This window comes from Phyllostomus discolor, chromosome 6 (assembly GCF_004126475.2).
Source record: "Phyllostomus discolor isolate MPI-MPIP mPhyDis1 chromosome 6, mPhyDis1.pri.v3, whole genome shotgun sequence".
Lineage (NCBI taxonomy): Eukaryota > Metazoa > Chordata > Mammalia > Chiroptera > Phyllostomidae > Phyllostomus > Phyllostomus discolor.
This window is the reverse complement of record NC_040908.2, coordinates 120,562,217-120,590,021: the sequence shown is the minus strand read 5'-3', so window position 1 is coordinate 120,590,021 and position 27,805 is coordinate 120,562,217. Positions and strand designations below refer to the sequence as shown.

The following is a 27,805-nucleotide window of genomic DNA, read 5'->3' as shown; positions in this document are numbered from 1 at the left end:
TCTCTCCTTCTTTTCCCCTCTCTCTCAAAACAAAACAAGACAAAAACAGCTAAATGCCTTTGTTCTGAAAACTTTTAATTAAAACTCATTGCTATGCCCCTTAACCCTCTGGTTTCTGAGTTGAGTGATCTTTATAAGGGTCACGGAATCAGCCGCAGTTCGCTCAATCCTTTCATTCACTCTTCCTATAATGCAGAGCTAGCTGAGAAGGTGGTTTGCTTAGGCAGGAAGGACTACAACTCCCAGAGTGCCCCTGTGCAGTTGTCAGGAGCAACCAAGGAATGCAAACTAACAGCCCTGCTGGAGTCCAGACTATCTACAGGACTGCCAGCCAGCCTGCCAGCCATGGGCCAGGATTATTATGCTATACTCCATGTCACTCACAATGCAGAGGATGCCCAGATCAAGAAGGCGTAAGTTGGGACAGGAGTTGGATTTTAGGTGTGTGCTAGGGCAAGGCTACACTTTCCTCTGTTTCAGATTGAGCTTTTCTGCACAGTTTAGGGCAAGTAACATAAACCTCGTTTCTTCTCTCTCTTCTTGCACACTTTCATCCTGGCTTTGGTCTGGGTTTGGCCAGGGCCCGGACATCATCCTTTCCCCTCCATGCCCTGTCTCCTCTCTTGGGCGCCCTGGTTTTCCCAGCAATGAAGTGAGAACAAAGGAGACATTTGAACTTTGCTCTGAGTATTATGGAGAACCAATGGACTGTGAACAGAGCAGTGGTCTGTCCAGAAGTCTGCGGTACAAATTTTATTTCGGCCGTCATATGGGATTTGTTGTTGAACAAACTGCACCAAGTCTCGGGGGCTTTATGGTCCCATCTCTAAGAAAGCCTAGGACAGAAATCAGCACATTTCCTGGGGGAAAAAAACCAATTTTAGACAAATATTTATTTAGCAACAACCTAGTGGGTTAGAGATAAACATGACTCAGAGACAGTTTAATTTTGTTGGTGAATACAGATGTTGACTAAGTCCCAAGTGTGATGCGTGGTACAAAAGGGGAAGAGCAGGTGCCGCGGAAGCCTATTTTGGGAGGAGAGAGAATCCTGCTGCGTCTGTCATGATGACCAAGGCAACAGAAGAAGCCTGAAGTAGGGCAGCGGGCTACTGAGAGGGGAGAGAAAGGACTTGACAATTAATTGGATAACTAGAGGGTAAAAAAAAGAAGGAATCTAGAATAATTTCAATTGATTAAGGTTGGGTAGTGATAATAGCTGCATTGATTGAATTGTACAGATGCTGTTCTGAGAACCTCCCATCATTATTTCACTCAGTCCTCACAACCCTGAGAAGAAGGCGCCATCATTACCCCGAGGCCATGGGCCTAGTAAGCAGCAGAGCCAGCATCAGACACTGGCCAGCTCTAGCTGCCTGCTGAGGGCCAGGTCCTGCGAGCGTGGGCATCTAAGTGGCATAAGTGGGGAGTCTCCAGCGAGGTTGGAGAAGCGAGACACAAACTCATGACACAAAGAACAATTCAGGGCAATGTGCCATGTCAGCCACTGTTCAGAGCATCTCACTGGCACTGGGACCCGCCTAGAGAAACGTCATGAGGAGGGAGGGCAGATGAAATCCAGAAAAGTAACCCAACTTAAGCAATGGAAAGTCCTAGGTCTGAATCCAGGTACTTGCTAGCTGTGACATGGGAAAATTACTTAACCTCTCTGAGCCTCTGTTTTCCCACCTCTCTGTAAGCAAGGGGGGTGGGTTGTTGTGGTATTGAAATGGGGTTATATGAGAGAACGAACACAAAAATGCCCCGCAAACATTTGCATCCGAAACCATGTCATACAGTGATTAAAAGATTGGCATACGGCAACAGTGCTGAACCCTTCTCCCTGCAGCCCTGAAGGTATGAATCACATGTATAACCCACTCTCCTATATGAGTGCTGAGATTTTGCCCCCCCACAGAACAAAACTTACATAACAACGATTCGTAATCACTCAGCAATTAACCTCCTCGGTATCACTCCTTCACTGCAGGCTGCCACATTGGTGCCGTGACTCCACCCCCTCCCCCACCCAGCAAGGCAGGTGAACCAGAGTGATATTACAGCAGGGATCATTTTAAAACTCAAGTGTGTATGAAAAACTGAACTCTTCTCAAATCTCTTTACTTTTACTCATTGATACATTTTATTGGCAATTCTCCTCACATAGAGACTGTGACCTCCATAGTTAAGGGCTGGTGTCGAAGTCTCGGGGGGGCAGAGCAGATTCTCTTTGCAAGGCCTCCAAGGGCTGAGCCAGGACCCTCGTGGATGAAGAGGTAGAGTAGCAGGACAGCAGACCCTGCTCAGTAAGAGCGACAATTGCATAAAATTCAGAGCAGTCCCACAGTGAGAGGGGCTGCCTCATGGGACAGTTAGTTCATATCATTCGTTTACTCTCTGCTACTCAGTGCTAGCTACTGGGGATGCAGAGAACTGGACACAGTAATTCAAGGAACTCACAGGCTAGTGGGGGAGACAGACTAGTCAGCAAACAACTGGAGCACTGCATGGAAAGTTACTGGGACCAAAGGCACTGGAGACATGGGAAGGGGTGTCTAGAATGGAAGCTGCAATCCAGGAAGGTGTCCTGGAGGAATTGCCCCCAGCGCTGAAAGTTGAAAGGTGGATAAAAATTTGCCAAGAGGCGATGGGAGGGACTGCAGGGGGGTGAGTGTTACAGGTAAGGGAGCAGAATGTAAAGGCATGAGCAATGCAGTGTGGGGAGTCTGGGCAGGAGAGGGCATAGGAGTAGAGCAGGAGAGATGTGATGAGGAGGCCAGAGAGAAAAGCAAGAGCTTGAATCTGAGAGGCATTTGGATCTTATGCTAAAGATAAAAGGAAACCAGGGGAGGATTTAGGCAGGAGAGTGACTTGGTCAGGGAGCATTTTAGAAGCATCAGACTAACAAGAGAGAGGGATCAGACCAGTGGCAGCACACAGAACAGACTGGAGAGGGGGAACCAGAAAGAGGCAGGCACAGTTCCATGATGGTTGTAGGGATAAACAGGCGGGAACAGAATATTAGTTAGGAGGGAGAGCTGACGCACCTTAGTGATGGTCGTAGGGTGTGGAGTGGACAAAGGAGAACTCGGAGCCAAAGATTGTGCTCAGCTAGTGTTCTGGCTGCAGTGCCTGGAAAATAGGGGTGGGGACGTAAGGAATGAAAATGTTGTTGAGATTGGGTTCATGGAGTAGTGGGGTCTGTGGGACATTGGAGAGGAGATACCAAGTGGGCAGCTGGGCAGAGCCTGGTGTTCAGAGCAGGGACCTGCTTTGCAGTAAAGACTTAGCAGTCATCAGCCAGTAGGTGGGGCTCAAAGTGTGGGGCCGGTGAGCTCGTCCAGGCTATCCTGTGGAGAAGAGAGGCAGCAGAGCTCTGGGGACACCAGCGTGGAAGTGTGTGCAAGGCAGAGGCTCTGTGCTGTGACCCAGCAGAGGGCACATGGGGTCAGATTTGCACTGGGCGACTCAGGCTGTGCTGATGTCGCTTTGCTCCTCCAGACCCTCTCCCCGCCTTTCCGCACCCCGCTCTCTGCTCTGCAGATTGACTCGTCTGAACTGCACCCACAGGCTTCCTGGCCCTCAGGCTTCCTAATGCGTCCTGCTAAAGAGAACTCGAGGCAGGGGACTGGGAGGGAGGAGAGTAGTGCTGGGTATTCACTCCTGGTTCCCTTTCTGTGGGGTCTCTTCAGGTTGGCTATGGCCCTTAATTAAAGATCACGACTTCTGCCAATGGGCCCTGCCTCTACACTCTTTCCTGGGGCTCCAGGTAACCTCTCCCTCCCTCACCCCTAGAGACTCAGGAGTGGTCAGGGTGCTCCAGGGCTCCTGGCCTCCTGGCCTCTGGTACTGCACTGTCCCTGCGGTTTCCCGCCCACTTCCATCACTTTGATGAGTGGTCCCTTATTAAACTCTTCCTTTAAAGATTTATTTATTCATTTTTAGAGAAGGAGAGAAATATCGATGTGTGGTTGCTTCTCACATGCCTGGTACTGGGGGCCTGGCCCACAACCCAGGCTTGTGCCCTGACTGGGAATCGAACTGGCGACCCTTTGGTTGGAAGCCTGCGCTTAATCCACTGAGCTACACCATCCAGGGTCCTTATTAAACTCTTTACAAATCACCCAGTTTGTGCCACCTCTTTCCTCCAGGGATGCTGATGATGGATTCTCAGGTGCTGTAAGCAGTGTGTCACCGAGTGGTGGGCTTGGGTGGGCACAGAAGTGGGGAGAAGACTGAGTGCAGAGGTAGGAGACGGTGAAAGACTCTGATGTGCGCTGAGTGCCTCTCTGTACCAGCCCCTCTGACCCTTTACTAGATCTAATCTTCCCAAGAAGCATGTGTGTCAGTTCAGACACCAGGATGGGATCAGATGTGCAAAACAACATACTGGGGGAAACCCTGGGGCGAAGGGGAGCAGGAGGGTGCAGGGACAGCCTTCAGCCTTCAGACCACAGCGCAGGCCTGACCCCTGTGAAAGGAGAGAGGGAAGGGAGGTTTGGGGGCGGAAGGCTGCGGAGTGGTCTGGAGACAATCTCCGCCAGGCTGGCGGGAGTCCTCAAGCAGAGGCTGAGTGTTGGAGGAGTCCCATGTCCTTCAGCAACAGGCCAGTACTAATCTCCCCAGCACGCTTAGGCACTGGCTGGGAGCAGCTGGGGTGCGGGGCAGGTGTAGCCTAGGCACAAATGCCCAGGGGTCAGCCAGGGGCTGTCAGTCAACTGTGCTTCCTGCACTGGGTTCTCCTCAATGGAGTCTGAGCAATGTGCCTCCCTGGCCAGCACAGCCCTGAAGTATAGCTGGGAACCTCCAAGCTCTGAGAGGCCACCAGGCAGTAGATAGCAGGGCCACCTCTGACCCAGGGACTGCACTCAGGAACACGGCAGTGGCTCTGACCTCAGTGAACGCTCCTGCTCTAGGTATCGGAAACTTGCCCTGCAGCACCACCCGCTGAAGTCCGTTGAGCCATCCTCAGCAGAGATATTCAGGCAAATCGCAGAGGCCTACGACGTGCTGAGTGACCGTGAGTGATGGGCTGAGTCTGGAGGAGTGATTCCAAGCCAGCTCCTCTGTCCCACCCCTCCATTAAGATAGTTCCTTAAGTCTCTGAGTGTCAGGCTTTCTGAGGGGCCCCAACACAAAGTAAGCAGGATTGAAGTAAACTGAGAAAGAAGAGAATGAAGGTTGCCTTTCTCAGTCGACACAAGCTAAGGCGGAGATCACGGTGTGGAGAGCTCACAGACCAAGTGGATGTGTTCGCCCTGTCTCCTCAGGGCAGGCTCTAACATTTCAAAGCTTTAGAGTTTGAAAGCTAGATTATCAGATTCTAAAATTGCAAGGTTCTAGGATTCTATTTACCCAAGATAAGAGAGCAGCTATGACGGGTTAAGCCTGACCCTCGGTCTCTCTGTTCCCACCCCAGTCCCCATCCATCCCCTGCAAGTCCCAGTCTTTCCCATCTCTCCTTGGGGGGCCATCCTGGTCCACTCACAATGAAATCAAACCCCTAACTTCTACAGTGTCCTTCCCGAGACTGCCAGACAGCAGCCATTTCAGAAATAAGGCCATTTTGCCCCATGCTCTTTCCCACATCCCCCTTCTTCCCAGCCTTCCAGCCCTCTTAGCCCCCGAGGCTGGACCCCTTCTCAAGGTGGCGTATATCCACAGCTGTGAAGAGAGGCATCTATGACAAGTTTGGAGAAGAGGGTCTGAAGGGCGGGATTCCTCTGGAATTTGGGTCCCAGATACCATGGACAACTGGTTACGTCTTCCATGGCAACCCTGAAAAAGTGTTCCATGAGTTCTTCGGGGGAAACAACCCCTTTGCTGGTAAGAGGTTCTACCTACCCCCTTGCCCTACAGAGAAGCGAGGTAGCTGTAAAGATGCTTTTCTTTGACTAGTGGGTATTTTTTTTAACTTTTACAGTCCTCCATTCCTTTCCCTGAAGCAGCCACTTAGCACTAATAATTTATTATTCCAGAAATGTTATGTGCATTTATGAGCATATTTTTATTTTTATTTTATTTTACTTATTTTAGTGTTTTTAATCCCCACCCAAGGACATGTTTGATTTTAGAGAAAGTGAAAGGGAAAGGGAGAGCAAAACACTGATGTGAAAAATAAATGTACACCGGTTACCTCCTATACATGCCCCAACTGGGGAATTGAACGCAAAGCCCAGGCATGTGCTCTGACTGGGCATTGAACCCACAACCTTTTTGGCATATGGGACAACACTCCAACCAACTGAGCCATGAGGCAGCATATTCTTATTTTTACATAGACTTTTATTTAGCTAAGGAAATAGGACCACATTGTACACAGTTTTTTTTTTCATTTGTCTTATTATACATTATATACAGATTTACTTTACTAACTTTTATGGCTGCATAAGGTTTCATTGTACCGATGTGTGGTAGATGAGTCCGGGGATGAATGGGTGGATGACCCCAGGTCCCATACAGACAAAGAGTTGATTTCTGAGGCTCAGATCATCTTGTAAGAACAGTCAACCTTCAGGCCTGTCTTCCTGGCTCCCGTCATGCAACTCAAGAGAACCTAGGTTTTCACTGCCTGGCTCCCCAGCCCCTTCTTCCTGCCTCTCCTCCAGCCTTTGTGCACTCCAGAGGTTCTCTCTCCCTCCCTTCCATGTTACTGTGATGAGCAGGCTGCAACCCACTGCCCTCCCCTGTCTGCCAGAGGAACCTGGGTTTATAAACTCCCTGTGAGACCAGGGAAAGGAAGAGACTTGGATTCGGAGGGCCCTTTTCCCGCTGTGAGCTGCCACTTAGGAGCTGTGTGGATCCTGGGCCTATCTCTTCACCCCTCTGAAACCTCAGCTTCCTCACCATTCAATGGCTGTAACAGTCCATTGCTCACAGACCATTATCAAAGGAGATAATGTTTATGAAGATGGGCTTTGTGGTCAGAAAAATGCCTGCAGTGGACTTGTTTCTCCCAGTCAGGGGTGCATGGATAAGAGGTAGTTCAGAGGAGTCAAACCAGAGTATACGGGGCCTTGCTCTTTAGAGAAGTTCAATCTCAAGGCTTGGGGGTCCATCAGGCAGTGCCCAGGGGCTAGACTGCTACAGTGCTTCCACCTAGGGGTTCTGTGTCCCATCTTCCTGAAGAGCCAAGGGGCCAGGCTTGCCGTGACCTGGCTGTCGGGGTGTCTAAGACCAGGCACACCATAGGTGCAGCGTGGACAAATGAATTCAGCAGTGCAAAACAGGGCCAAGTGGTTCACAGACCTCTTGGTTACCAGCCCATCACATCTTAGGGGGGACATAGTGTGATGCCGCCTTGCCCTCCCCAGCCTAAGGTCATCGTGTCATTCCAGTGTGAAGTTCATTCCATGGCACTAGCCATGAGAGGCAGAGTGCAGAGCATCCGATCTTGATAGTCACTCCTGACTCCACAGCTCACAAAGGGCTGCACCTCTAGCATATAGTGTAGTGGTTAAGGGGGCAGGTTCTGTGGTTAAATCGTGCACTAATCCCAACTCTACTACTCAAATACCTGTGGCACTTTAAGTCTTTTGTTTGGCCTCTGAGCTAAGCAGTAATAACATAAAAAGCTGAAAACAACACCCTGTGCATAATAAGATCTCAGCAAGTTTAAGCTCTTCATCATTATCTCGTTATTTAATCCTAACAGTGGAGGCCATCGGGCTTTATCTCTCCATCTCAGAGGCAGAGAAACTGATGCCCCAGTGACTTCACAGCGCATCAGGGGACAGAGGCCCTGTCTGCACCAGGATGGAAGGGCGGGGCATCAGGAGGGGTTATGAGTACAGAGCTGGCCAGGGGCAAGAAGAGTTGAGGAAAGAGGAGTTGGGAATATGGGATATGCTGGTGACCGCTCAGATTTGTCAGGGACTAGCCCTGTCCCTCCTGACTTCTTTATAAAACCTTGAGTGGGGGGTCTCTAGTGGCCTTGGGCTGAGCTGGACAGAGAGGGGGACTGTAGCCTGGGGAAGGGTAGGGAGACTGCCATGCCTAGGACGCTCCCCTCCCAAGAATGAAAACTCTTGAGTCATTTCTGGTGCTGCCAGGTGCTGCTGCCAGGGCACCTCTCCTCTCCAGCCAGGGTTAAGGGTCCTTCCCTAAGTTGTGGGGGAAGGAAGCCAGCAAGGTCAGGGGGCGTGCCCAAAGTCGGGGATGAGGCCATGGGGGTGGCAAGGAATGATAATCATTGGATCTGCAATTGAGTTGGGCTTCTTGGCCTAAGTCTGAGTCTCCCAGAAGGGATGGGGTGCTGGGTATCACCCGTGGGGACTGAAGACGTGGGGTGGGGGAAGTACTATCGATCTGGTTTCTACATACAGTTTCTCTTACTCCTCTTCCCACCTCCTGCAGAATTTTTTGATGCAGAAGGAAATGAGGCGGATTTGAACTTTGGGGGGCTCCGGGGCCGAGGGGTCAGGAAACAGGACCCCCCAATCGAAAGAGACCTCTACCTTTCCCTTGAGGACTTATATTTTGGCTGCACCAAGAAAATCAAGATCTCCCGCAGGGTGAGTACTTGCCTGGGAGCCGCCATCTGTCCCCTGCAACCCTAACAGTCGCCCTGGCTCCAGTTAGGGACCTCAGGGGTGGTCTCTGACGGAATCGTGCCGTCTCAGACTCGGAGACCCGGCACCCCACCGCAGAATTCAGAATCTGAAGTTGGGAGGGAGCAGCGCGGGTACTAGCCTGGTGCTTTCCTAGTGTAGGAATTCCCTCTGCAGCTTCTCTAACCCGGACAGAACCCTTCCCTTCTCCAGTCAGCCACACCCTTACGGGAAGTGGGAGGGCTCTGCATGGGGGGAGGGGAAACCGTGAATTCTGCCCTCTGGGTGTCACCAGCCCGTGCCCCCAGGATTGCATCAGGGGGGTGCCCTGTGAGTGAGAAGGAGCCATGTGGGAATTGAGGGGGCTGGGACCCAGTCTCTGAGGAGACTGGCTGAGGAAGAACCTCAGTCCCACAGCCCAGACCTGTGCTAGCCCGCGAACAACGCTGCTTCAAAACTTTGCCCAGTGGAGGAGATGCCACTTGCGGGCATGCCTCCCACGGATGACACCCATGTGCGCATGTGGCTGGGCATGGACGGATGATGATATAATAGGGGAATGCTTCAGGCGAGGCTCAGATATGCTGACCTCTGTGTCACCCTCTGGGGCGGGAGAGAGAACGGCCTACGTGTTCACGGTGCCTGCGTCAGTGGCCTGGGCCACATGATTTCTAGGATTGGAGCGGCGGCCTTGACCTACTCATGATGACTGCTTGGCATCTCAGGCCCTGGCCCCATGAGGTGCCCCGCCGTTCCGGAACCCTAAACTCCTGGTTCTGGTGGAAGAGTGCTGGAGTGGAAATGGCTCAAGGCAGGTTGTCCCCCACTGACGGACGACTGAGCGCGGCACGGTACCTTCCGCGCTTCCTTCACATTGGGAAGCGCTGAGCAGTCCTCCCCCGACCATCCCGCTGCAGGTGCTGAACGAGGATGGGTACTCCTCTACCATCAAGGACAAGATCCTCACAATTGATGTGAAGCCTGGTTGGAGGCAGGGCACACGGATCACCTTCGAGAAGGAAGGTGACCAGGTGAGAGGGAGGGAAGTTGATTTAGGTCCGTTCTAGGGTTAGTTACCTGGACCCCCGTGGTGGGAAGATGGAGGGGGGAGGGGGCAATGCTTTTTCTTGCCCCCATGAGCCCTCATCTCATGAGGGCAGTCTGCAGAGTGGGTGAGACGATGGCTAATGTCTCTTCCAAGGGACAGAGCTTAATACTTCTGTGAGGGAGCAGCCCAGGCCTCTCCCCATTTTGCAAGAGCACAGGAAGTGAAAGGAGAACCTAATGCTGACTCTAGCGCTTGGTTTTCCTTCAGTGTTTCTCTGAGTAAAGTACAGCTATACCAACTCCGCAGAAACCAGTTATTAATGATTTGAAATACTAATTTAAATAAAAATATAAAATTACTGTTCAAGGCAGTGATGGTGTCCTCAGAGCCAAGAGAGGTTAATTTCTCTGCCGGCTCTTCCTGTTTCCCTTCTCACCTACAACGCATTTACGCATTTAAGTCAAGACCCAGCTACAGTGTTCCCCTGCTGGGCTATCTTTCCTGCCCTCCCCACTGGGGCCATACCTCTTAGAACTCTGGCCTCTGGGTTCCCTTTTTCAGTCTTGGGCCTGCTGAGGATTGACTGTGCATATTTTTATCCCTCTAGACTGGGAGCTCCTTCAGGGTAGGGGCCAGTCTGATTCATCTGTCCCCAGGGGCCAGAAGACACCTCAGCAGGGTTTCGGTGACTTAATGAAGCGTGGCAGGACGGAGACTGCGGAGTGCCCAGCTCAGCTCAGTGCTCCACCCACCACCTAAGGAGGCCTCTGTCTCCCTCCCGCTGAGCACCTCTATTTGCGCATGCTCAGTAGAGAAGGAATGGGTGAGGGGTCCAGGATTCATCTCGATAGTCTTCTCACAGGAGAGGCTAGTGGGTCAAATGGAAAGGGCCCTCCCAGAAAACCTGGTCTGATCTCCTCATTGTTCAGATGGAGACATGGAGACCAGTAGAGGCAGGAACTTGGCCAAGGTCACACAGCCAGTTAGTCCTGTCCTGGCTTGGCCTCTCTCGCCCAGGGCCCCAACATTATCCCAGCCGACATCATCTTCATCGTAAAGGAGAAGCTACACCCTCGCTTCCGCAGGGAGAATGACCACCTTTTTTTTGTGAACTCCATCCCCTTGGGCAAGGTGAGTGGCCAACGTGGAATACGGTGGGGGCGGGATCAGAGTGAGCTCCCCCTGCCCCTGGGAGGCCCGGAGGCAAGCGGGCCTTCCGAGTGTGGTGATCTTTGTGGCTGACTTCACTCCCGAGTGTGAGTGGCCCTTCCACACCCTTACAAGCCAAGCAAATAAACAGCACTAACCCAAACTTTGCCTCTCCTCCCACCCTACCTGTGGTCAGTCACTAAATCCCCTGCAAACCCCTCACCACTTGGTCCATTTCTGCTCATCCCCACTGTCAGGGGCCGAGTGGCAGTCTGTTCCATGGCCTTCCTGCCTCCCTGCTCATCTCCTCCAGCCTCTTGCCCACAGTGGTCTTTCCACACACTCATCTGACCAAGCCACACTCCTGTTCAAACATCTCCACGTGGAATTTGAGGCCCTGCACGATCTGGCCCCTGCTGATCTCATGCCACTTAGAGCTCCTGCCCACGTGGTGTGCTTGCACTCCTTCCTTCTCCTATTTGTTCTGGCCCTTCTGCCTGGAGTGCTGTCTTCCCGCTTTGTCAAACTGACCTCACTCTTTAAGGCCCTCATCAACTGCTACCAGCACTGTATAGCCCTTTTGTTCAACCAGATGGTTTGGGAGCTTCTCCTTGGCTCCCACCAAGCCCTGTATTTCCCTCTGTTATGATGCAAATGAACATAATCAGTCTTACCAACGAGACTGTGAATCCTTGAGGGCAGGTCATTGCCTGGCTCACTCACCTGTCAGTCCTTGCATCTCTCTTTGTCTCTCTTTATCTCCTCAAGGCCCAGCTCAGAGTCTGGTATCAAAGAGGATCATAAACGGCCTTCTAAAAAGATGGTCACAGGTACCTTTTCTACTCCCACCTTTGGCCTTAATTTCCCCTAGGCTCTGACCTGCTGCACCGTGGAGGTGAAGACCCTAGATGACCGTCTGCTCAACATCCCCATCAATGACATCATCCAGTGAGTCCATCTGCTTGGGCCCCCATGGGCAGAAGGGCTGGCCTGGGCCTTAGAGGGTAGTATCAGACAGGTGGGCCTAGTTGTTCAGGTTGCACCGAGCACAAGGAGATGAGAGAGAACTAAAATCCAGCTTCCACTCTGCCTGAGCTGTGGACCGCCTTCACCTGGCAAATGGAGCACCTTTTTCTAACTTCCATGAAGAAGCCACAGTAGAGGCCAGAGACTCCCAATGTCAGGCGATCCCTGTTGCCTTTACCTTCTGTCCTCCGACAGCTCTCAGTCTCTCCATCTCTCTGTAACAGCCCTGAGGGAATTCCACTAAGCCCTTCCCAAGGAAGGCCCTCTGCCTGGGAAGCTTTGCCTCGCCCCCCTCCCCCCCCAACGCAGGGTCTGCTCACTTTCCCTCCTTCCTCGGCCTGTTTCCCATCTCCAAAATGAGACCCCTGGAATATTCCACCAGAGCCCTGGTGTAAATGGGTTTTCAGGGAGCAAACTATCTGGAATAAGCCAGTCTCTTCTCTCCCCCGTCCCATGGCAGAAGCCGCAGTGACTGCCCCTGGCCTGCAGTGAGGTGGGCTGGGGTGGCGGGGAGCTGTCGGGGGCTGCTCCTCTCAACTCCCTCCTTTCATCCCCTCTCAGTCCTAAGTACTTCAAGAAGGTTCCGGGTGAGGGGATGCCATTGCCTGAGGACCCCACCAAGAGGGGGGACCTCTTCATCTTCTTCGACATCCAGTTCCCCACCCGCCTCACGCCCCAGAAGAAGCAGATGCTGCGCCAGGCGTTGCTGATGTAACCAGTGGGCTGGGCACCAGGCCTTACCTGCTCCCGCCTCCCGCAGCCTCTGGGTGTTCAGCGGAGCCAGCCCACTGCACAGAGGTGGCATGAGGATGGGATGGACTTTGAGACTAACATAATAAAGATTTGTTTCCTTATCCTCCAGCTACACGCAGGAGAGTGTGTGCTGGGGGAGGGGAGAGGAGCTTCATATAGCCTTTCTCTGGAGCAGAGGAAGATGGAGGACGTGAGTCCCTGTCCTGGCTTTGTGGGCGTGGCTGGGTCCCCTTGGGATCAGAGCCTCAGTGCTCTGAGCTGGGGCAGGGCTGAGCAGCCAGGTTCTCAGCTCTACTCATTTCTCATGATATGTGATCTTTAAGGGGGCTGTCTCTAGAATGTGATATGGTTACATTGTACTCAGGAAAACCCAAGTACAAGGAGAAGGAGACACCTGACTCAGCAGAACCTCAAAGGCCACCTCCCACAGACTCACCCTGCTTAGAGGCAGCAGAGAGGACACAAGCACAGGAAATGGCTTTGGTTTCTACATCACCAGCCTCAACTCCCTTGCCTGTGTGGTGGGTCCTGGGCTGCCCCCAGGTAGGGTGGCCTGGGAGTCAGGAGACCCAGGTTCTGCTCCCAGCCCAGCCACTGGCCCCTTGTGTTACTGCCCATCAGTAAAGCAGAGCTCATTAGGCCCCTCAGGTTATTTGTGAGGACCCAGCCACTGGTGTGAACGTGCTTGGTGAACTTGTTTAAGTGTCAGGGCTACAGCACCACTGCCCACGTGGCCTGTGGGAGCCCCGGCCTCCAGGCCCGGCTGGGCCTGCGCAGACCACACCTGCCTTCGCAGTCTTCCTTCCATCAGTCAACAAGTGAGGTGCACACTGCTTCTGTGCCAAGAGACTCTCCCTAGTCTGGTGTTGGTACAGGGTGGCCCAATCTTATGACAGACTAAGTGGTCACTTCTCTGAAGACTTGGGGTGGGGGGGCAAAGGACCCCGTGTTGCTTTAATTCCACCATTGAAAGCACCATGTTACTTGGCTTAAGGCCTTTTCCTTCAACGGGTACTCAGCAGCATGCCAGTCATTTTCAACCCATCAGGGAGAAAGCAGCAGTTCCAGCAGCAGCAGCCCAAGATGTAGGATCTGGACCAGGGGCCTAGGGAGCATCTCTGCATCCGTTTAAGAGGGGCTCTGGAGTCAGATACACCCCAGGTATGCTACTGACCAGCTGTGTGCCTGCAGGCAAATCCCTTCACTTCTCTGAACCTTAGATCCATCCAGATCACAACCCCCATTCTGCAGGCCTTGTGCAAACCAGGTGACTCGCCCTCTGAGGCAGCACCTGCCCTGCTCTGAGAGCAGAGACCAGGTGAGGATGTGTGGAGCCTGCACCAGGAAATTCTAGCACTCCAGGTCTCCCCTAGACCAGCCAGAAAGCCTGCTCATGACTCTGAAAACCTTCAAAACTTGTTACTTCAGTGTTTAGCTCATGCTCAAATACCAGGCTCCACTCTAGTGATCTTCAGTGGTACCTTGTGAGCCAGGCAAAGCAGTGCTTAGCATATACCCATTTTATACGCATTAAGAATAGAGCCAGTTTTATGTAGTTTCTACACCTTTCCCAGCTCGTCATCCCAGGATCACACCCAAAACCATGAGGAAGTCTGGCAGACTCCTGTCCACCTGTCTGGGACATAAGCCTGCTGAACAAACCAGCCGACTTGCCTAGTGTGATGGATTGCTGGTTTCCTCTAGCATGTAACTGAATGGCCTGCTAAATGGGTTTAAGGTGCACCCATTGCCAGGAGCCTCCATTTATGCTGATGCCCTGCAGCCCATCAGTGAACAGCCTGGATGAGTTCACTCATCCAGCCTTCACCTTAAATTGACTCATGGCACCCAATCCTGTCCCTCTTAGGGATCTGAGACACCTTAATTTGTTGGAAGCTGGGCCCTCTGTTCTCCAGAAACCTAATACCCTGAACCCCTTGCCCAGGCACCGAGGGGCCTGGCCTCCAGCTGACTGATGGGGAAGGAGCAGTAGCACCACCTGTTAGGCTGTGAGGTCATTTCCTCTGCCTGGCCTCATAGCTGCCCCAGCAGGTCCCTAGGAGGCCCCAGGGGAGGCAGGAGTCCTGGTCTCAGATCAGCTGACATCCTGTGTGTCCCTGGCCACACAACCTCTCAGCCCTCACACCCTTCAGACATCCACAAGATGGGCCAGGGTGGCTTAACTCTAAAGGCCCAGCCCTGCACGATACAACTCAGGACTCTGGGACCTCAGTTGCTGATCTCTTGAAACAAAAGTAGTCCTGCCCACCTGCTTTCCTGTCCGAGGACAGGTGGTAGGGAGACAGAAAGGTGTCAACCCCTGTGCAGCCTAAGCCTTGGTTTGTCACTGCTCACTTGGGATCTTTGGCCTAGGGACAGGGTGAGCCTCCAAGTGGAAAGGGCCCTCTAGCCAAGGACAGATGTGTGCCCTGCAGCCTGCCCCGCAGTGCAACAGACTGTCTCTAAGGATGGATGGGAACCTAGAGGGTGGGAGGCAGCCCGGCTTGCCCTCAGTAGGTCTGGGACTTTAGGGTAGGTTTCCCATTTATAAAACGGAGTAAAATAAGCCCACGGCACCTAAGATTCCCAAGTTGTTCTGTATCTTCCAGGAAGCACCGGAGCTGCGGGGCAGGTAGGAACACTTTCATTTTGCAGACAGACAGGTAAACAGGCCTGAGGCCAGCTCAGGGCTGGAAAGGCAGTGCTGGAGTACCAGGCACTGTGGGGTAAAAGCTCAAGTAGCCTGGAGAGAGCAGTCACTGCTGTGACCCCGGGCTGCTCCTTTACCCTCCACTTCAGCCTGGGGTCTGATCTGGAAACAGAACCAGCGGGACTAGATTGGACACTGCAGGTAGAAAGTGGGTCACACCCACTTTTCTAAGTCAGGGTAGCTCCTCCCCTGCCCACCAAGTGCCAACAGGGACCATTAGACTAAGCTCTCTGGTGACGGCTATGAGAGAGGGAGGAGACACCGAGGTTGAGCTTGTTTTATGGGTGATGTGCTCTCTGGGCTTGGGGACAGAATCTTGAAGAGCCGGGCTGAGAGGCTGGGGATCCTGGTTGGTGTCAGGCCTCCCACAGTGTTAGCTGGGACCCACTCCACCAGGACTGAGAGGCCGTGGGGACATGAGGTGGGAGGAGAGGTGAGAGTGTGGGGAGAGGGCAGGGGGTGGTAGAAATGGGAGCAGAAGGGATGCGGAGTGAGGGAGGAGGAAAAGGGAAGCAGGGCCTGGCTGGAGCCGAAGCCAAGCCAGAGTGGTCAGGCCAGCAGCAGGAGAGGCTCAAAAGGGGGCCTCCCGGGAAGCCCAGGAAGCCATGAGGGCCCGTTTCAGCTGCTCATAGGTGACGAACATCACCACGTTCCAGGAACCCAAACGGAGAAAGGAGGGCATGAACCTAGAAGGGAGAAAACACAGGTCACAGGGGGCACTCCCACCTCCTGCTCACCCAGGGGGCTCTGGCACCCGATCCAACCCAGTCTCTCTGTCCCAAAGGAGGTTGGGAGGGCCCAGGGACCAGAGCCTCACAGCTGTGTGGCTGTGACCAAGAGCCCTATGAGTCTCCATTTTAATACCTTTCAAGAAGGTAGCAACTTGGCGAGGAAGGAGTTAAGAGCGTGAGAGAGAAGGCTGGTGAAATACTAAGACCATGATCAGAAATTGCTTAACACTTGATTGCTACTCAGTTCCAGGTGGCTCTCTCCCACCTGTGTGATCACAGGCCTGGAACTGGGTGGGGTGGACCACAGGCTCACCCTTTGTAGAAGGCCCGGGGACCCTCCTTCTGGAGCATGGTGAGGGCACAGTGGCCAGCGCTGCTGTACTGGCCCAGGGCAGAGTTCATGTATCTCGTCTTGACTACATCCACAGGGGAGGCGATGACGGTGGTGCAGAAGCCTGCCCCGAAGGCAGAAGTGAAGTGACAAGGAAGGTCATCTGTCAAGGAGGAGGAGTAGGCAGAAGAGTCAGGACTCCTCACTCCATCATTCCAGAAGGAAAGAGATTACTTTAAGTAGCTGGGGTCTTATGGTTTTAGAGGGACAGAGGCTCCAGCTGGGAGCCTCCCCAGGACCTAAGCAACATTTTGCCCACCTCACCTCAGGGCCTCAGTGTGCAAAGTGGGAGCTTCACCTCAACTGGCCTCAAGGTGGCCAGTGCGAGAGAGAACTCCCTCCACAAGCAGAGGGGAACAGGATGAAGAGATGTGCTCCTCAGGCAACCCGATTCCCACAGCCAATCCTGGGTTGGGGGAAGGATGAGACCCAGCACCATCTGCCCTGACTCACCTGTCATGAGGTTGGCTTTCAGGAGGGCATCCTTGATGAGGTCGTAGGTCACCAGCTCAGCACAGTTGACAATAGCATTACGAGCGATATTGGGAGAGGTTCCTACAGAAGGAAGGGGCCCCTATGTGAGACCAGGGATGGGGGAGGAAGGAGAAAGGGAAGAAGAAATATCTGATACACACCTTTCCAGAGTCCTCGGAACCCTTCCTTTCGGGCAATGGTCTTGTAAGCATCAACGGTGCTTTGGTACCTCTGGCTGCCTGCAGCCCGGGCCTGAGCCTGGAACCGGACCTTCACCACATCCGTGGGCTGGGCTACAGCCACAGCCAAGGCCCCGGTGGTGCTCCCTGCCAGGAGGCGGCTCCCAATGCCGGCGTCTGTTGGGGGAGAACCATGGGGGTCAGCATCTAGCTGGGCCCGGACTCATTTTCTGGTTCTCCTCACCAAATACACTGTGGGACTATAACCTCTTGCCTTTTGGAAATAGGATCCAGACCAGCTCTTGCTCTAAGAACTCCTCACGTCAAACCTAATACTACTGTGTCTACTACTTGCCAGGCACTGGGATACAGCAGGGAGTAGGACAGAGAAAGACTTAATGTTTTCTCTCAGAGTATTTTTATTCCCTTCACTGAACCTGCTCCACAGTCCTGAGAAACCAGAACTGTTTCTACTTGATGAATGAGAAAACCTAGGCTTGAGAGGAGCGGCTTTTCCAAGGACTGGGACATAAGACTTGGGTTCTCATCCCGGATCTACTCTCCCCTGCCACGTCATCTTGGGAAAAGCCAACCCATGACCTGGGTCCTGTTCCCACATGTGTAAAACAGTGTGGGCATGGCGTGCGGAAAAGAAATGAAAGTGTTGGCCTTGAAAGCTAAAGTCCTGGGTGTATTTTCTGGCTTCCCACTATGTGCCCTTGGCCAAGGCCTCCTCCCACCAGCCCCTGCAAGCCTCAATGTCTTCACCTGTAACACAGGGACAGTGCTACCTCCTCTCAAGGCGGTTGTGAGGGCTGTCACGGGAGGACCCCTGCTTAGAGCTGGCACAGGCCAAGCTCTGGACTCATTAGGAGAATCAGGGCCCTTCCATCCCTCCCTTCCTCTGATCCTCCTCAGGATCATGAGGCCTAAAGGAGCTACGCAGCAAAAGGAACTAGGATCAGTCATCACTGAGAGGAAAAGGCCAAGGGGCCTAGGGCCCTGCTCCACACTTACGCTCAGAGCCCTTGGTGTAGAACTGCTTGACAGAGTCATAGAGGCCGATGCGCACGGAGGCGAAGCTCATCTGGCGCTGCAGGCCGGCGACCAGCCCGTTGTAGAGGCTGCGGGGACCCTCGGTGCGCACCATGGTCAGGATGGTGCCTAGCACGCCGCGGTACTGGACACAGGTTGCCGCTCTCACTGCCCCCTGCTTTTCTCCTTGGATCTGCATGGCCAAGACAGGTATGGGGGTGGGCAGGTTGCCATCCCCATCTCCCACCGTTCCTATGGTCCCAAATGTACAGTCCCAAACACCCCACTGGCCCTTGAGGAATCTGCATCTTGGGAGGGGAACAGACTAGACACCATCAAGACTCCTAGGCTTCATCCCCTCACCTGCAGCCGGACTTTGGCGGTATCCAGGGGAAAGGTGATGAGATCCGCAATGCAGGCAGCTGTGCCGGCCCCCAGGAACTTCACAGTGGCGGTAGGGGGCACATCTGTGGCCTTGAACCCAACCATGATGCTTATTTCCTGCTACCTCCCAGAAGATGAAGGAAAATTGGAGAAGGGGGCACCTTCAACCAGCAACAAGACGAGATAGAGGAACTCTGCCGGAATCTAAGCCAAGGAGAGAGAAGCCCCATCATCATCAGAACCCCTCGGCCCTCCCTGCTCATCACCCCCAACCCCTCCTTCCCCAGCAGCACCACCTTCCTGAGCAAGGACCAGAGAAACCCTATGAGGGAAGACAGGAGTGAGTTCCAGAGGTACTGAAATAGGGGCTAAAGAAGCAACTCCTGCCTGCGAGGCCCAAATTTAGTGAAGAGCTCCCTCCCTTTCACCATGGATCATAGACACCCTAGTGCTGTCTCAAACAGGCTGTGGCCTAGACCTCTGCCTGCTGGGTCCAGAGATTTCACTGATGATGTCCACATTCCTGCTTCTGCGGGTCTGTCTGGAAAGCAGACAGAAGTGAGGAAAAGGTTTCGGCCAGACCAGAACCTGACAGGCACAAACCTGTAGGCTTATGCCCTGGGTTTCTTAAGTAGGAGAGGTTTCTATGGGTCTGGAATTGTCTAAGTCTGGAAGAAAAGGAATGGATAACTTGGTTCAGTTCCTTCCCAGCCCGCACATAGCTTGGGTTCTCCTGAATCATTCTTTCAAGACTGCTTTACTAGGTCCTGGTTCACTGAGATACAGAAGAATCTACCCTAGAGGGCCCGGCTGTCTGGCACAGGGAGTGGGCAGGTGACTCAGGCTCCACTGGGGTTTGCAGGACACACCATTAAAACTGCAGCAGAGGGAACACTCCCAACAGGAGAGACGTGAGGAAGAGTGGGTCATCAGATTTGGAAAAGGTAACGTTTAGCCAGACCTTGGGGGTTTCTGGGCAATTCCCAGGGCTCAGAGTAGTGCCTAGGTGCTCGATGTTCTTCCCCAGCCTGCTGTGTGACTCAAGGAAAACCATCTCCCCTCTTCTACCACAGGGGAACCCATATCTTCACCACAAAAGAGGTGGGGACCGGGAGATGCAAGTTGGAGATACAGAGTGATACAGGAAACCAAAAGCTACATTTTGTTCTCAGAGTTGGAACAACGCCCTGCCCCCCCCCCCCCAAGGGAGGAAGTGAGCCCAGCACCCCAGTGGGGGAGGATGACCTGCTTCTCTCTCCCCTGAGCTCACTTCTCTGATTTCGTAGAAGCAGCTGCTCTGAACCCAGTCTAACTGGCTGCCCCAGTTGCTGGGGCCAGGAGGAAAGAGCTGACCGGCAAAGGGAGTCAGCTGTGAACACAGAGACCCATGGAAACAAACAGCTCCAGGGCTTCTTCGCCCGAGTAACTGGGGCCAATAAGGAAGTCTAGAGCCTACTCACTGCTCAAGTGCACCAGAAACTCCTACAGGGCAGGGCTTATTTCCCTTTCACTGGAGTGTGGCTCACTTTAGGCTCAGTGAAGATGGGCACTCAAATGGCACAGAGGGTTGATGAAGCTGCTCCAGACCCTCTACCACCCCTGTTCTGACACCCCCATCCCCTGGGAGGTGCTCCACCTCATTGCCTGGGGCACCCTATTACTGGGCGTACCCCTCAGAGCAGCCCTGTGAGGCACCCTTACTTCCACATTAGAGATAAAGAGTGAACTTGGTGAGAGAGACACTTGCACAGCTCCAAAGCCTTCGCTCTTTGCTTTGTACTAGTGCCCAGTTCATTTCTTCCCTGCTGTTTTCTCAGGCCCAGGCCCAGGCAGGGCTTTTCACAACCAAGTCCAACAGCCACATTCTCTTGTGCCAGCATGACCGTTCTGAGAAGGTGAAGGCAAATGGCATCCCTCCTCTGGGCGTCAGAGACATGATGACATTAGCCTCTCGTCCTGAGTTTGGGCTGGATTGAGGCTGTAGTGAGCATCAGAACAGAATAGGACCCACCCCTGCCCACGTCAAAGACAAGTGGCGAGACTCAGCTGCCACTCTGAATGTTGCCTTGGGTTTGCCACAAGTCAGGTCCTTCAGGGCCATGAGTATGGGGGTAAAGGTCACCTGTGCTAAAGACTTTACTATGAAGAGTTAGTAAAACTCAGGCCTAGAAAGAGTTAATCATATTTTACACTCCCCAGCAAACAACAGTTTCAGTGTCCAAAAATAGTATATCTCATTTCTAGTTTGCGTCTCAGGGACAGTCAAAACTAGAGTCAGAAACATGTAGTTAGAAGAGTAGGTTCCCATTCTCCTGATTCGCAGGGTCACCCAGGGCCAACCACTGTCCCATCTGGGCCTCAACTTCCTCCTTTGTAAAATGGGGGCCATTATCCTTGGTTTGTCAGGGTCAGCTTAAGAGCCAGAATGAGACCAGGGACACATAACAGTGCTTTGTGAACTAGGAAGAGCAGCTTCACCAGGGGTGGGGGGTAGTTATTTTTGTTAATGTCCTGCCCACCATTCACCCCTACCCCAGACTACAGGGCTAGGAGGCATCTGGAGATCCCCCTGAGACTGGACTCTTACCCGGCTTTGTAAGGTCTCACGCTGAGGCCTCTAAGATCAGGCTTCTCTAAAGGTGTCCCGTTCTTCAAAGCTGCCAGCAGCTATCATGGCCCGATCTTGCTGGTTTTCCATAGAAAATGGCTGGGAGACGAAACACCTAAAGTTCATACTATGTATCCTGTGGATAATAGCAAAGGAGAAGAGTTCAGAAGGAAATTCACCTTAAAGGACCACACTCCAACAAGGAAACGGCCCTGCCCAAGGTACACAGTTCACTCCGTGCCTAGGAGGAAGGATCCATTTCCCCAGGGTTGCTGGGGAGTAATTAAGGGCACACGATGGAGGAGGGAAATGAACCCAGTAATTCCCCCCTCCCCAGCCCTGTCTGCTCTCTTACTGTAACACATTGGCTCTTTCAGACTTCTGCTTTGGTGACAGAAGTTCTCTGGAAAGCATTTTCCAGAGAACTCCGCAGTTCTCTGGAAAGCATTGCTCAGCCCAGTCAGCAGGAGCGGAATGGGCAGGAGTCATCATGGGTCACATGGCTTGGCTGCGAAGTTGGAGGCTGGGGCCCAGCAGAAGCCGGCTCAAGCAGCTCAAACCCACATCCCAACAGAAATAGCCCCAGCAATGGCCAGGAGCCCCCGAGGGAGGGAGAGATCATTCCAGTCACTGCAGAGGGGACAGAGGGTCCCCACCCAAGGCAGGGCTGGGCAGTCTGGCCGAGGGAAGGGAGTGGGAGGGTGAAGGTTTAAATTACAGTCAATTGAACGCGAGAGGTAGAGAACAAAAGCGAGATAGGAAAAGGGTGGAAGAAGAGATAAAGACGGGTCGGACAAAGAGCAAAAATACAAAATAGTTTGGGCGTAGGAGGGAAATTAGAGAGGGAAGCGTGCGTGGAGCAAGTGGAGCAGGAGCAGGGCTGGGGCAGGGCTCACCGGGCCGCAGGGAGAACAAGAGACCAGAGAGCGGGTGGCTCCGTCTGTATGCTGTGGAGGGTGCGCGGAGCGCAGACAGTTCTCTATCTGAAGGCGTAAGGGTTGAGGCTTGCAGCTGGGACTGGTTGAGGCTGCCGCGGAGACTTAAGTCCTGGGGGAAGGGCCTGCGGGGAGGGGCGGGGCTTACGGGCCGATTGGCTTCGAGGCGCAACCTTTGCCGCCGGGGCCCTAAGGACGCGCCCTTTCCTCCACTCCAGTTTCCATGAGGGCGGCGAGTCCCCGCGTCTACCCCTTAGATCTCCTTCCCCCGTGGTCACTCCCTTCCCCCATTCCGCCAACATTGTGAGAATGGAAAGACTGACGCCGGGAAAGAAGCAGAGGCTGCCCAGGGTCGCACACGCCTCTGCCCCCACCTTCCCCGCCATGGGCCTTTCTAACAGCGGCCTAGAGCCTAGGGTGTAAGTGCACGCCTTCCTTTCTTTCACGGGCCCAATCCCTGGCCCGAGCCTCGGCAAACCGCTCGCCCGCCATCCGCGGGCGCGGGCGCGGGCCCCGGCCCCGGCTGGGCGGGGCCTTCCGACCGGCCTCACTGGTGATTGGTTGATGCCACTGCGCAGTCAGAGGAAGGAGCCAGTCCGAGGTGCGGCACAAGTGTCCGGCAGTCCGGCAACCGCCAACGGTCGCTGGGAACAGCTGGCCTTCCTGCATCCTCCCGCCGAGGATCAACTTGTCCCTGGGGACCCGGCGGGGCTGCCGGCCTGGGTAGGGATGGGACACCAAGCGCGACGTGAACGGGTCAGCGCCGCATGAGTGAGACAGCAGAACAGGGCCCGGGCCGCGGCCGGGACATGCACGAGCGTTAGATCTCTGTTCGCCCTTGGATTCCGTGTCCCTAGTTTTGTGTACCCTCTCCCCCTTGCTGTTTTCATCCTTGTCTGCATCCAAGGACTGCTGAAAGGGAAGCGGTCTCCCTGAGGACACTAAGCTCCATCCCAGGAAGGTATTTCCTGTGTTTTAGTATCACAACACTCCAAGGGCCGACACACACACACACACACACACACACACACACACACACACACACTCTACAGGCTCAATATGTGCAGTTTGGGCTTTGTCGAAAGTGCCTTGAAAGGTGAAATTGGGAGGACCAGGGGAAACGAGCGTTTGGTGAATGCAGTTACTATGTTCAGGGTCAGTGTGGATACTGCCTGTGAGGCCGGTATTAACCTCCATTTTATAGAAAACAGAGTCCCAAGAAGGTTAAATCACCCGCCTAATGGCACACAGCTAGGAAGTGGTGAGCCTTCCCTTAAATCTTGGTCAGCTGGGCTCCATGCGTGTGTTTTCTGTATTGTCCACAAGCAGAAGGACTTGTCAGCTGAGGAAACTACAGCTGGAATGGGAATGGATAATTATAGTAGATGTCCAGGAAAAAACATCCCAACCTATAGAAAAGTTTTATAAGAGTTTATTTCAACTAAAGTTTTTAGGCGATGCCCAAGGGCAAGATCTCAACAGATTAAGAAAATGCTCTGGAGAAGGGCAGTTTTGCAGTTCCTTTTATGCATTTAGAATCAGGGGAAAACATAAGGAAGGTACTACGTGAAACCTGATGGTAGATTAAGAAGGTGGGAGAAAGTAAAGCAGAGGAACCTCTACAACTGGGTAAAAAGCAAAATAGAGAAACATTTTTTCTACAATACATTGGTGGGTACAGCATAGTTAACAAAGTTTACAGTACTAGAGATGGTATGGGGGGACAAGATAACAATGAGGGGTTCTGTGGTCTCCTGCTCTGGTGGTCTTATGTTCTGATGTCTATGGTTGTGCTTTCGAGGAGTCTAGAAAAGAAAATTACTCTGATGTTTCAACATTTCTGACATTTTCTTATGTTATCCTAGATACCTAAGAAAAATGGTCATGGCTCACTTAGGGTAAATGCTGACTTTTGCTATACGCCTGGGATATGACTACCTGATATGAACTGCCTAGTTAGGTATTTGTGATCAGACTGTCCTGTGTGGTTACTTTCGGTCACTGAGCTCATCGAGCCTGCCACATGGTGCCCCTGAGCAGGTCAGGTTTATTACATAGTCCCTTTCTCATTCACACAGGAAAGAAAAACACTTGAGCATATGGCCCTGGTAGAAGCAGAAGCAAAGTGGAAATTGAAAAGTCAAGTTAAAAAATTATTTCTGGCACTGTGAGGTCTCCCATCCACTGCTGGTCCTGTTAAATAGGAAGTCAGTAAACTTTGTGGATCCTGTAGAGAGAGACCCAAACTGCTTATACTGGCTGTGTCAGTGTAAACTCAAGTGCAAAAGCCAGACCAGCTTCAGGTGGTAAAGCACACTTGAAAAGGCTGCCTCTGTGTGAATATCCAGTGTTGAAGCACCTTCCTAGAATGACTGAACAAAGTAAAGGGCATGTAGTGAGAGTTTTCTAATGGAAAGCCAGAGTTTTTAAAGTCTTTTCTGCAAAGGTTGTTTACAGTAGTTTTCCTTCAGACTTTCTCAATTCAGAGCTAAGCAGCTAAACAGCTCTGAATTAAAAGGAGAAACATCTCGAGAGGAAACCAGTTGGCTTCTGTTGTGGCAACATCAGAGTTCTGTTTTGTTGCTGAGTCCTTAGATGACCATTTATGATGATTCTGCACTTTCATGTTCTCTAAGCTGGAAATTAAGTAAAGTTCTCCTTTCTCACAGCAAGCAGCACCAAGTTTTCTGTTTGCATATTGACTGGAAGCATAGACATGAGGACATATACACAAAAATCCCTGCAAGCCCACTTTGTTCCTTCATATTTGTAATGCCTATGGATACCCATATTGATACAAGCAAACTCTCCTTGTAGTTGTTTTACCAAATGGAAAAGGTTTCTCTCATCCCATCATTCAACATCTGAGTTCATCTGAAATAGGGATTATGACTCCCAAAACATTATTAATGCTCAATAATAACCCTGAAATATATCTGATGGTTTTTGAAGTCTTGTACCTTTGGACAGTAAAATCCATGAGGATCTGACTTCTGGGCAGTGACTTCTAGATAACTGGTCAAATATTCTGGGGAGTCCTAGCTGCTGATGGACTGAATCCATTAGTGAGAGGAGCCATGGAAAGAGGCAATGTATAACTTTTGTTTAGAACTCTGCTGTAAATTGCTGGGTCTACATCAATAAGCTCCCAGAACGTAAGAGATTCAGAAGAAAACCACAACTGGCTTGTTCTGGCTGTGCAGTCGTGTGGCGGTGTTGTTATGAATACGCAGAGGCACTGTTGTGTTTCTCAGAGTGAGTGCCTGATCTAACTATCTCTGCACTCCTCTACCAGTGTTTTGAACCTTTTCTAGTTCTGTAAGAAAGGTTTCCAGAGACTTACATGAGAATTTGCCAATTTTTGATGAAAGATTGCCCATCATTATAAAGGTTGAATCAAATAGGAAATCAATAAGCTTTGTGGATCCTGTAGAGAAACCCACACTGCTTATATTGGCTGTGTCAGCTGGACCTTGGTGATTTTTATCAGTATCAGAGTTGACAAAACTCCTACTTTCCTCGTTATCTAGTGATAAAAATACTTATAAATCTGTTTACAGACCAAACACTGAAGTTGATCCACATTATCTCTCTCTCTTCTTATGGGCAAAGCCCAATCAATAATACATGGAAACACCATTTTTTTAAAAAAAGATTTTATTTATTTTAGAGGGAAGGGAAGGGAAGGGAGGAAGAAAGAGAGGGAGAGAAATATCAATGTGTGGTTGCCTCTTTCCTGATCAGGAATTGAACTGAAGATCCTTTGGTTAACAGGCTAGCAGTCAATCCACTGAGCCACACCAGCTAGGGCTCTTTTTTTTTTTTAAGAAATATATTTCTTTTTCATTTTTAAATCCTCACCCAACTATGTTTATTGATTTTAGAGAAAGAGGAAGGGAGAGAGAGAAAGAGAGAGAGAGAGAGGTTGATATAAGAGAAACATCAATCAGTTGCCTTCTATAAGAGCCCCAATTAGGGATCCAACCTGAAACCTAGGTATATGCCCTGACGTGGATCAAATTCACAAAGTTTTGGTGTTTGGGATGACTGAGCCACCCAGCCACAGTGGAAACATCATTCTTTTTTTTTTTTTTTTTTTTAAGATTTTATTTATTTATTTTTAGAAAGGGAAGGGAGGAAGAAAGAGAGAGAGAGAGAAACATTAATTTGCGGTTGCTGGGGGCCGTGGCCTGCAACCCAGGCATGTGCCCTGACTGGGAATCGAACCTGCGATGCTTTGGTTCGCAGCCCGAGCTCCATCCACTGAGCTACGCCAGCCAGGGCCAATGGAAACATCATTCTTAACAAGGAAAAGTCTGTTTTGAGGACATTTGCAAGCTCTGCAATATTAACATGCTCAATTATTGAAAGAAATCTAGTTTAAAAGTTTCATCACCTAGTCATCTTGCACTCAATTCATTACAAAATAATCAAGGCAATCAAATTGTCATTAGATACTGATATATTTAAGTAAATAATTGTTATATAAACCATGTATCACATTGTGATCTAGCGATCTAGAGAGCTGAGGACCTGAATGAGCGATGTTATCTGTGGTATATTTGTGTACATCTTTATGTCATTTTTGTGGTCTTGCCAGCTTGCACCCCCACCATACCTCTATGGCAGTTTCCACTGCCATTATTAGTAGACAGTGTGACCATTCTTCAAATGGACACACCATATGTGAACATTCTTCAGACTTTAAAAAGAAAAAAATTTGATGATCTATACTGATTTATATCAATGTACTGCTTACACTTCTATGCCAAAAAACTTAGCCAACCCTAGTAAAGCTGGGCAATGAAGCACACATTTTCTCATGATTCATAATGTCCTCTGTAATTTCAGTATGATACAAGAATGGTGTTATCTTCACGCCTTTTACCATAATATGCAATAAATGGTGAAGGTCCAGCATGAAGTAATCTTGACTGTAATAGTTCCTCAAAGTATTTGCATCCATCTTTCTTGACATGTTTAAATTATGTTTCCACATCATAACTGATTGTGAATATGTAGAGGACAACCCACTTTGCATATTTTACTCAGTGAATTTCCAAGACCCTGTCACGTGTTGGCAGGCAGCTTGCTCTGTGGGTGGCTGTGCCTGATGTGGAACTCCACACCTGTGCTGCGAGGGCCCCGAGACAGTGGAGGGGAGCTTGCTGGAGGCGTCACTCTCTACACTCTAGAATGCCTGTGCGCTTTCTGGTGAGGGCCCTGGGTGCCTCAGCATGACAGAGAACAGAGGAGTATCAGAGGATCTAAGTTTCTTCATTAAATCATATTTTAAGGGAAAAAAGGACTTTTAAAATCATCTTTCTCATAAATAATTCTCCAGGCCCACTAACCTGCTCTCATATGTGACCATTCCTCGAATTTCAATGAAAAGATTGGAGAATGCCTGTATTTGGCTTCTCTCCATTTCAAAAATTTTGCCTGTATAACTCTTTTATTTCTAGGTTTCTCATATTCTCTCTAGCTTGGTCCATCCCACCCATACCCATTATTCTGTGCTCTTCTGTTTTCTCTAGGACCTTCCTTCTGCAATGTTTCTCCCTCGTCTTCAATCTTTCCTTCCTTCGTGTGTGTGTGTGTGTGTGTGTGTGTGAGTGATTAAACAGGCAGGACTTTCTTTCTCCTTCCTTTTCCTGCCAAGCTCTCCCAACAATTGGCTGTCCTCTGACTTCTCAGCCTCTTACGCATGTGATGAATGAGTAAATGAATGATCTCATGTATGTCTCCTCATTTACCTCATGCCAACCACACGGGCCTTTGTTCTGTTCTTCGAACATGCCAGGCTCATTCCCACAGACTGTTCTGTTCTCTT

General features: G+C 51.4%; 2 protein-coding genes across 2 annotated transcripts; one reads left to right on the top strand and one right to left on the bottom strand.

Moving 5' to 3' along the window:
* Positions 1–263: 263 nt before the first annotated feature.
* On the top strand, positions 264–12,639 carry DNAJB13 (DnaJ heat shock protein family (Hsp40) member B13). Its single transcript, XM_028516820.2, has 8 exons — positions 264–413; positions 4,917–5,020; positions 5,665–5,826; positions 8,356–8,513; positions 9,467–9,580; positions 10,615–10,728; positions 11,618–11,694; positions 12,334–12,639. The coding sequence occupies exons 1-8, from the start codon at positions 346–348 to the stop codon at positions 12,485–12,487; spliced, it is 951 nt and encodes a 316-aa protein (XP_028372621.1). The 5' UTR covers positions 264–345; the 3' UTR covers positions 12,488–12,639.
* Positions 12,640–15,496: 2,857 nt separating this feature from the next.
* UCP2 (uncoupling protein 2) lies at positions 15,497–22,480 on the bottom strand. Its single transcript, XM_028515583.1, has 8 exons — positions 21,934–22,480; positions 21,017–21,173; positions 18,409–18,633; positions 18,028–18,238; positions 16,993–17,187; positions 16,811–16,912; positions 16,280–16,460; positions 15,497–15,921 (listed from the first exon to the last, which is right to left on the bottom strand). Exons 3-8 carry the CDS (start codon positions 18,532–18,534, stop codon positions 15,807–15,809), a joined length of 930 nt encoding a protein of 309 aa, XP_028371384.1. The 5' UTR covers positions 18,535–18,633; positions 21,017–21,173; positions 21,934–22,480; the 3' UTR covers positions 15,497–15,806.
* Positions 22,481–27,805: the final 5,325 nt, after the last annotated feature.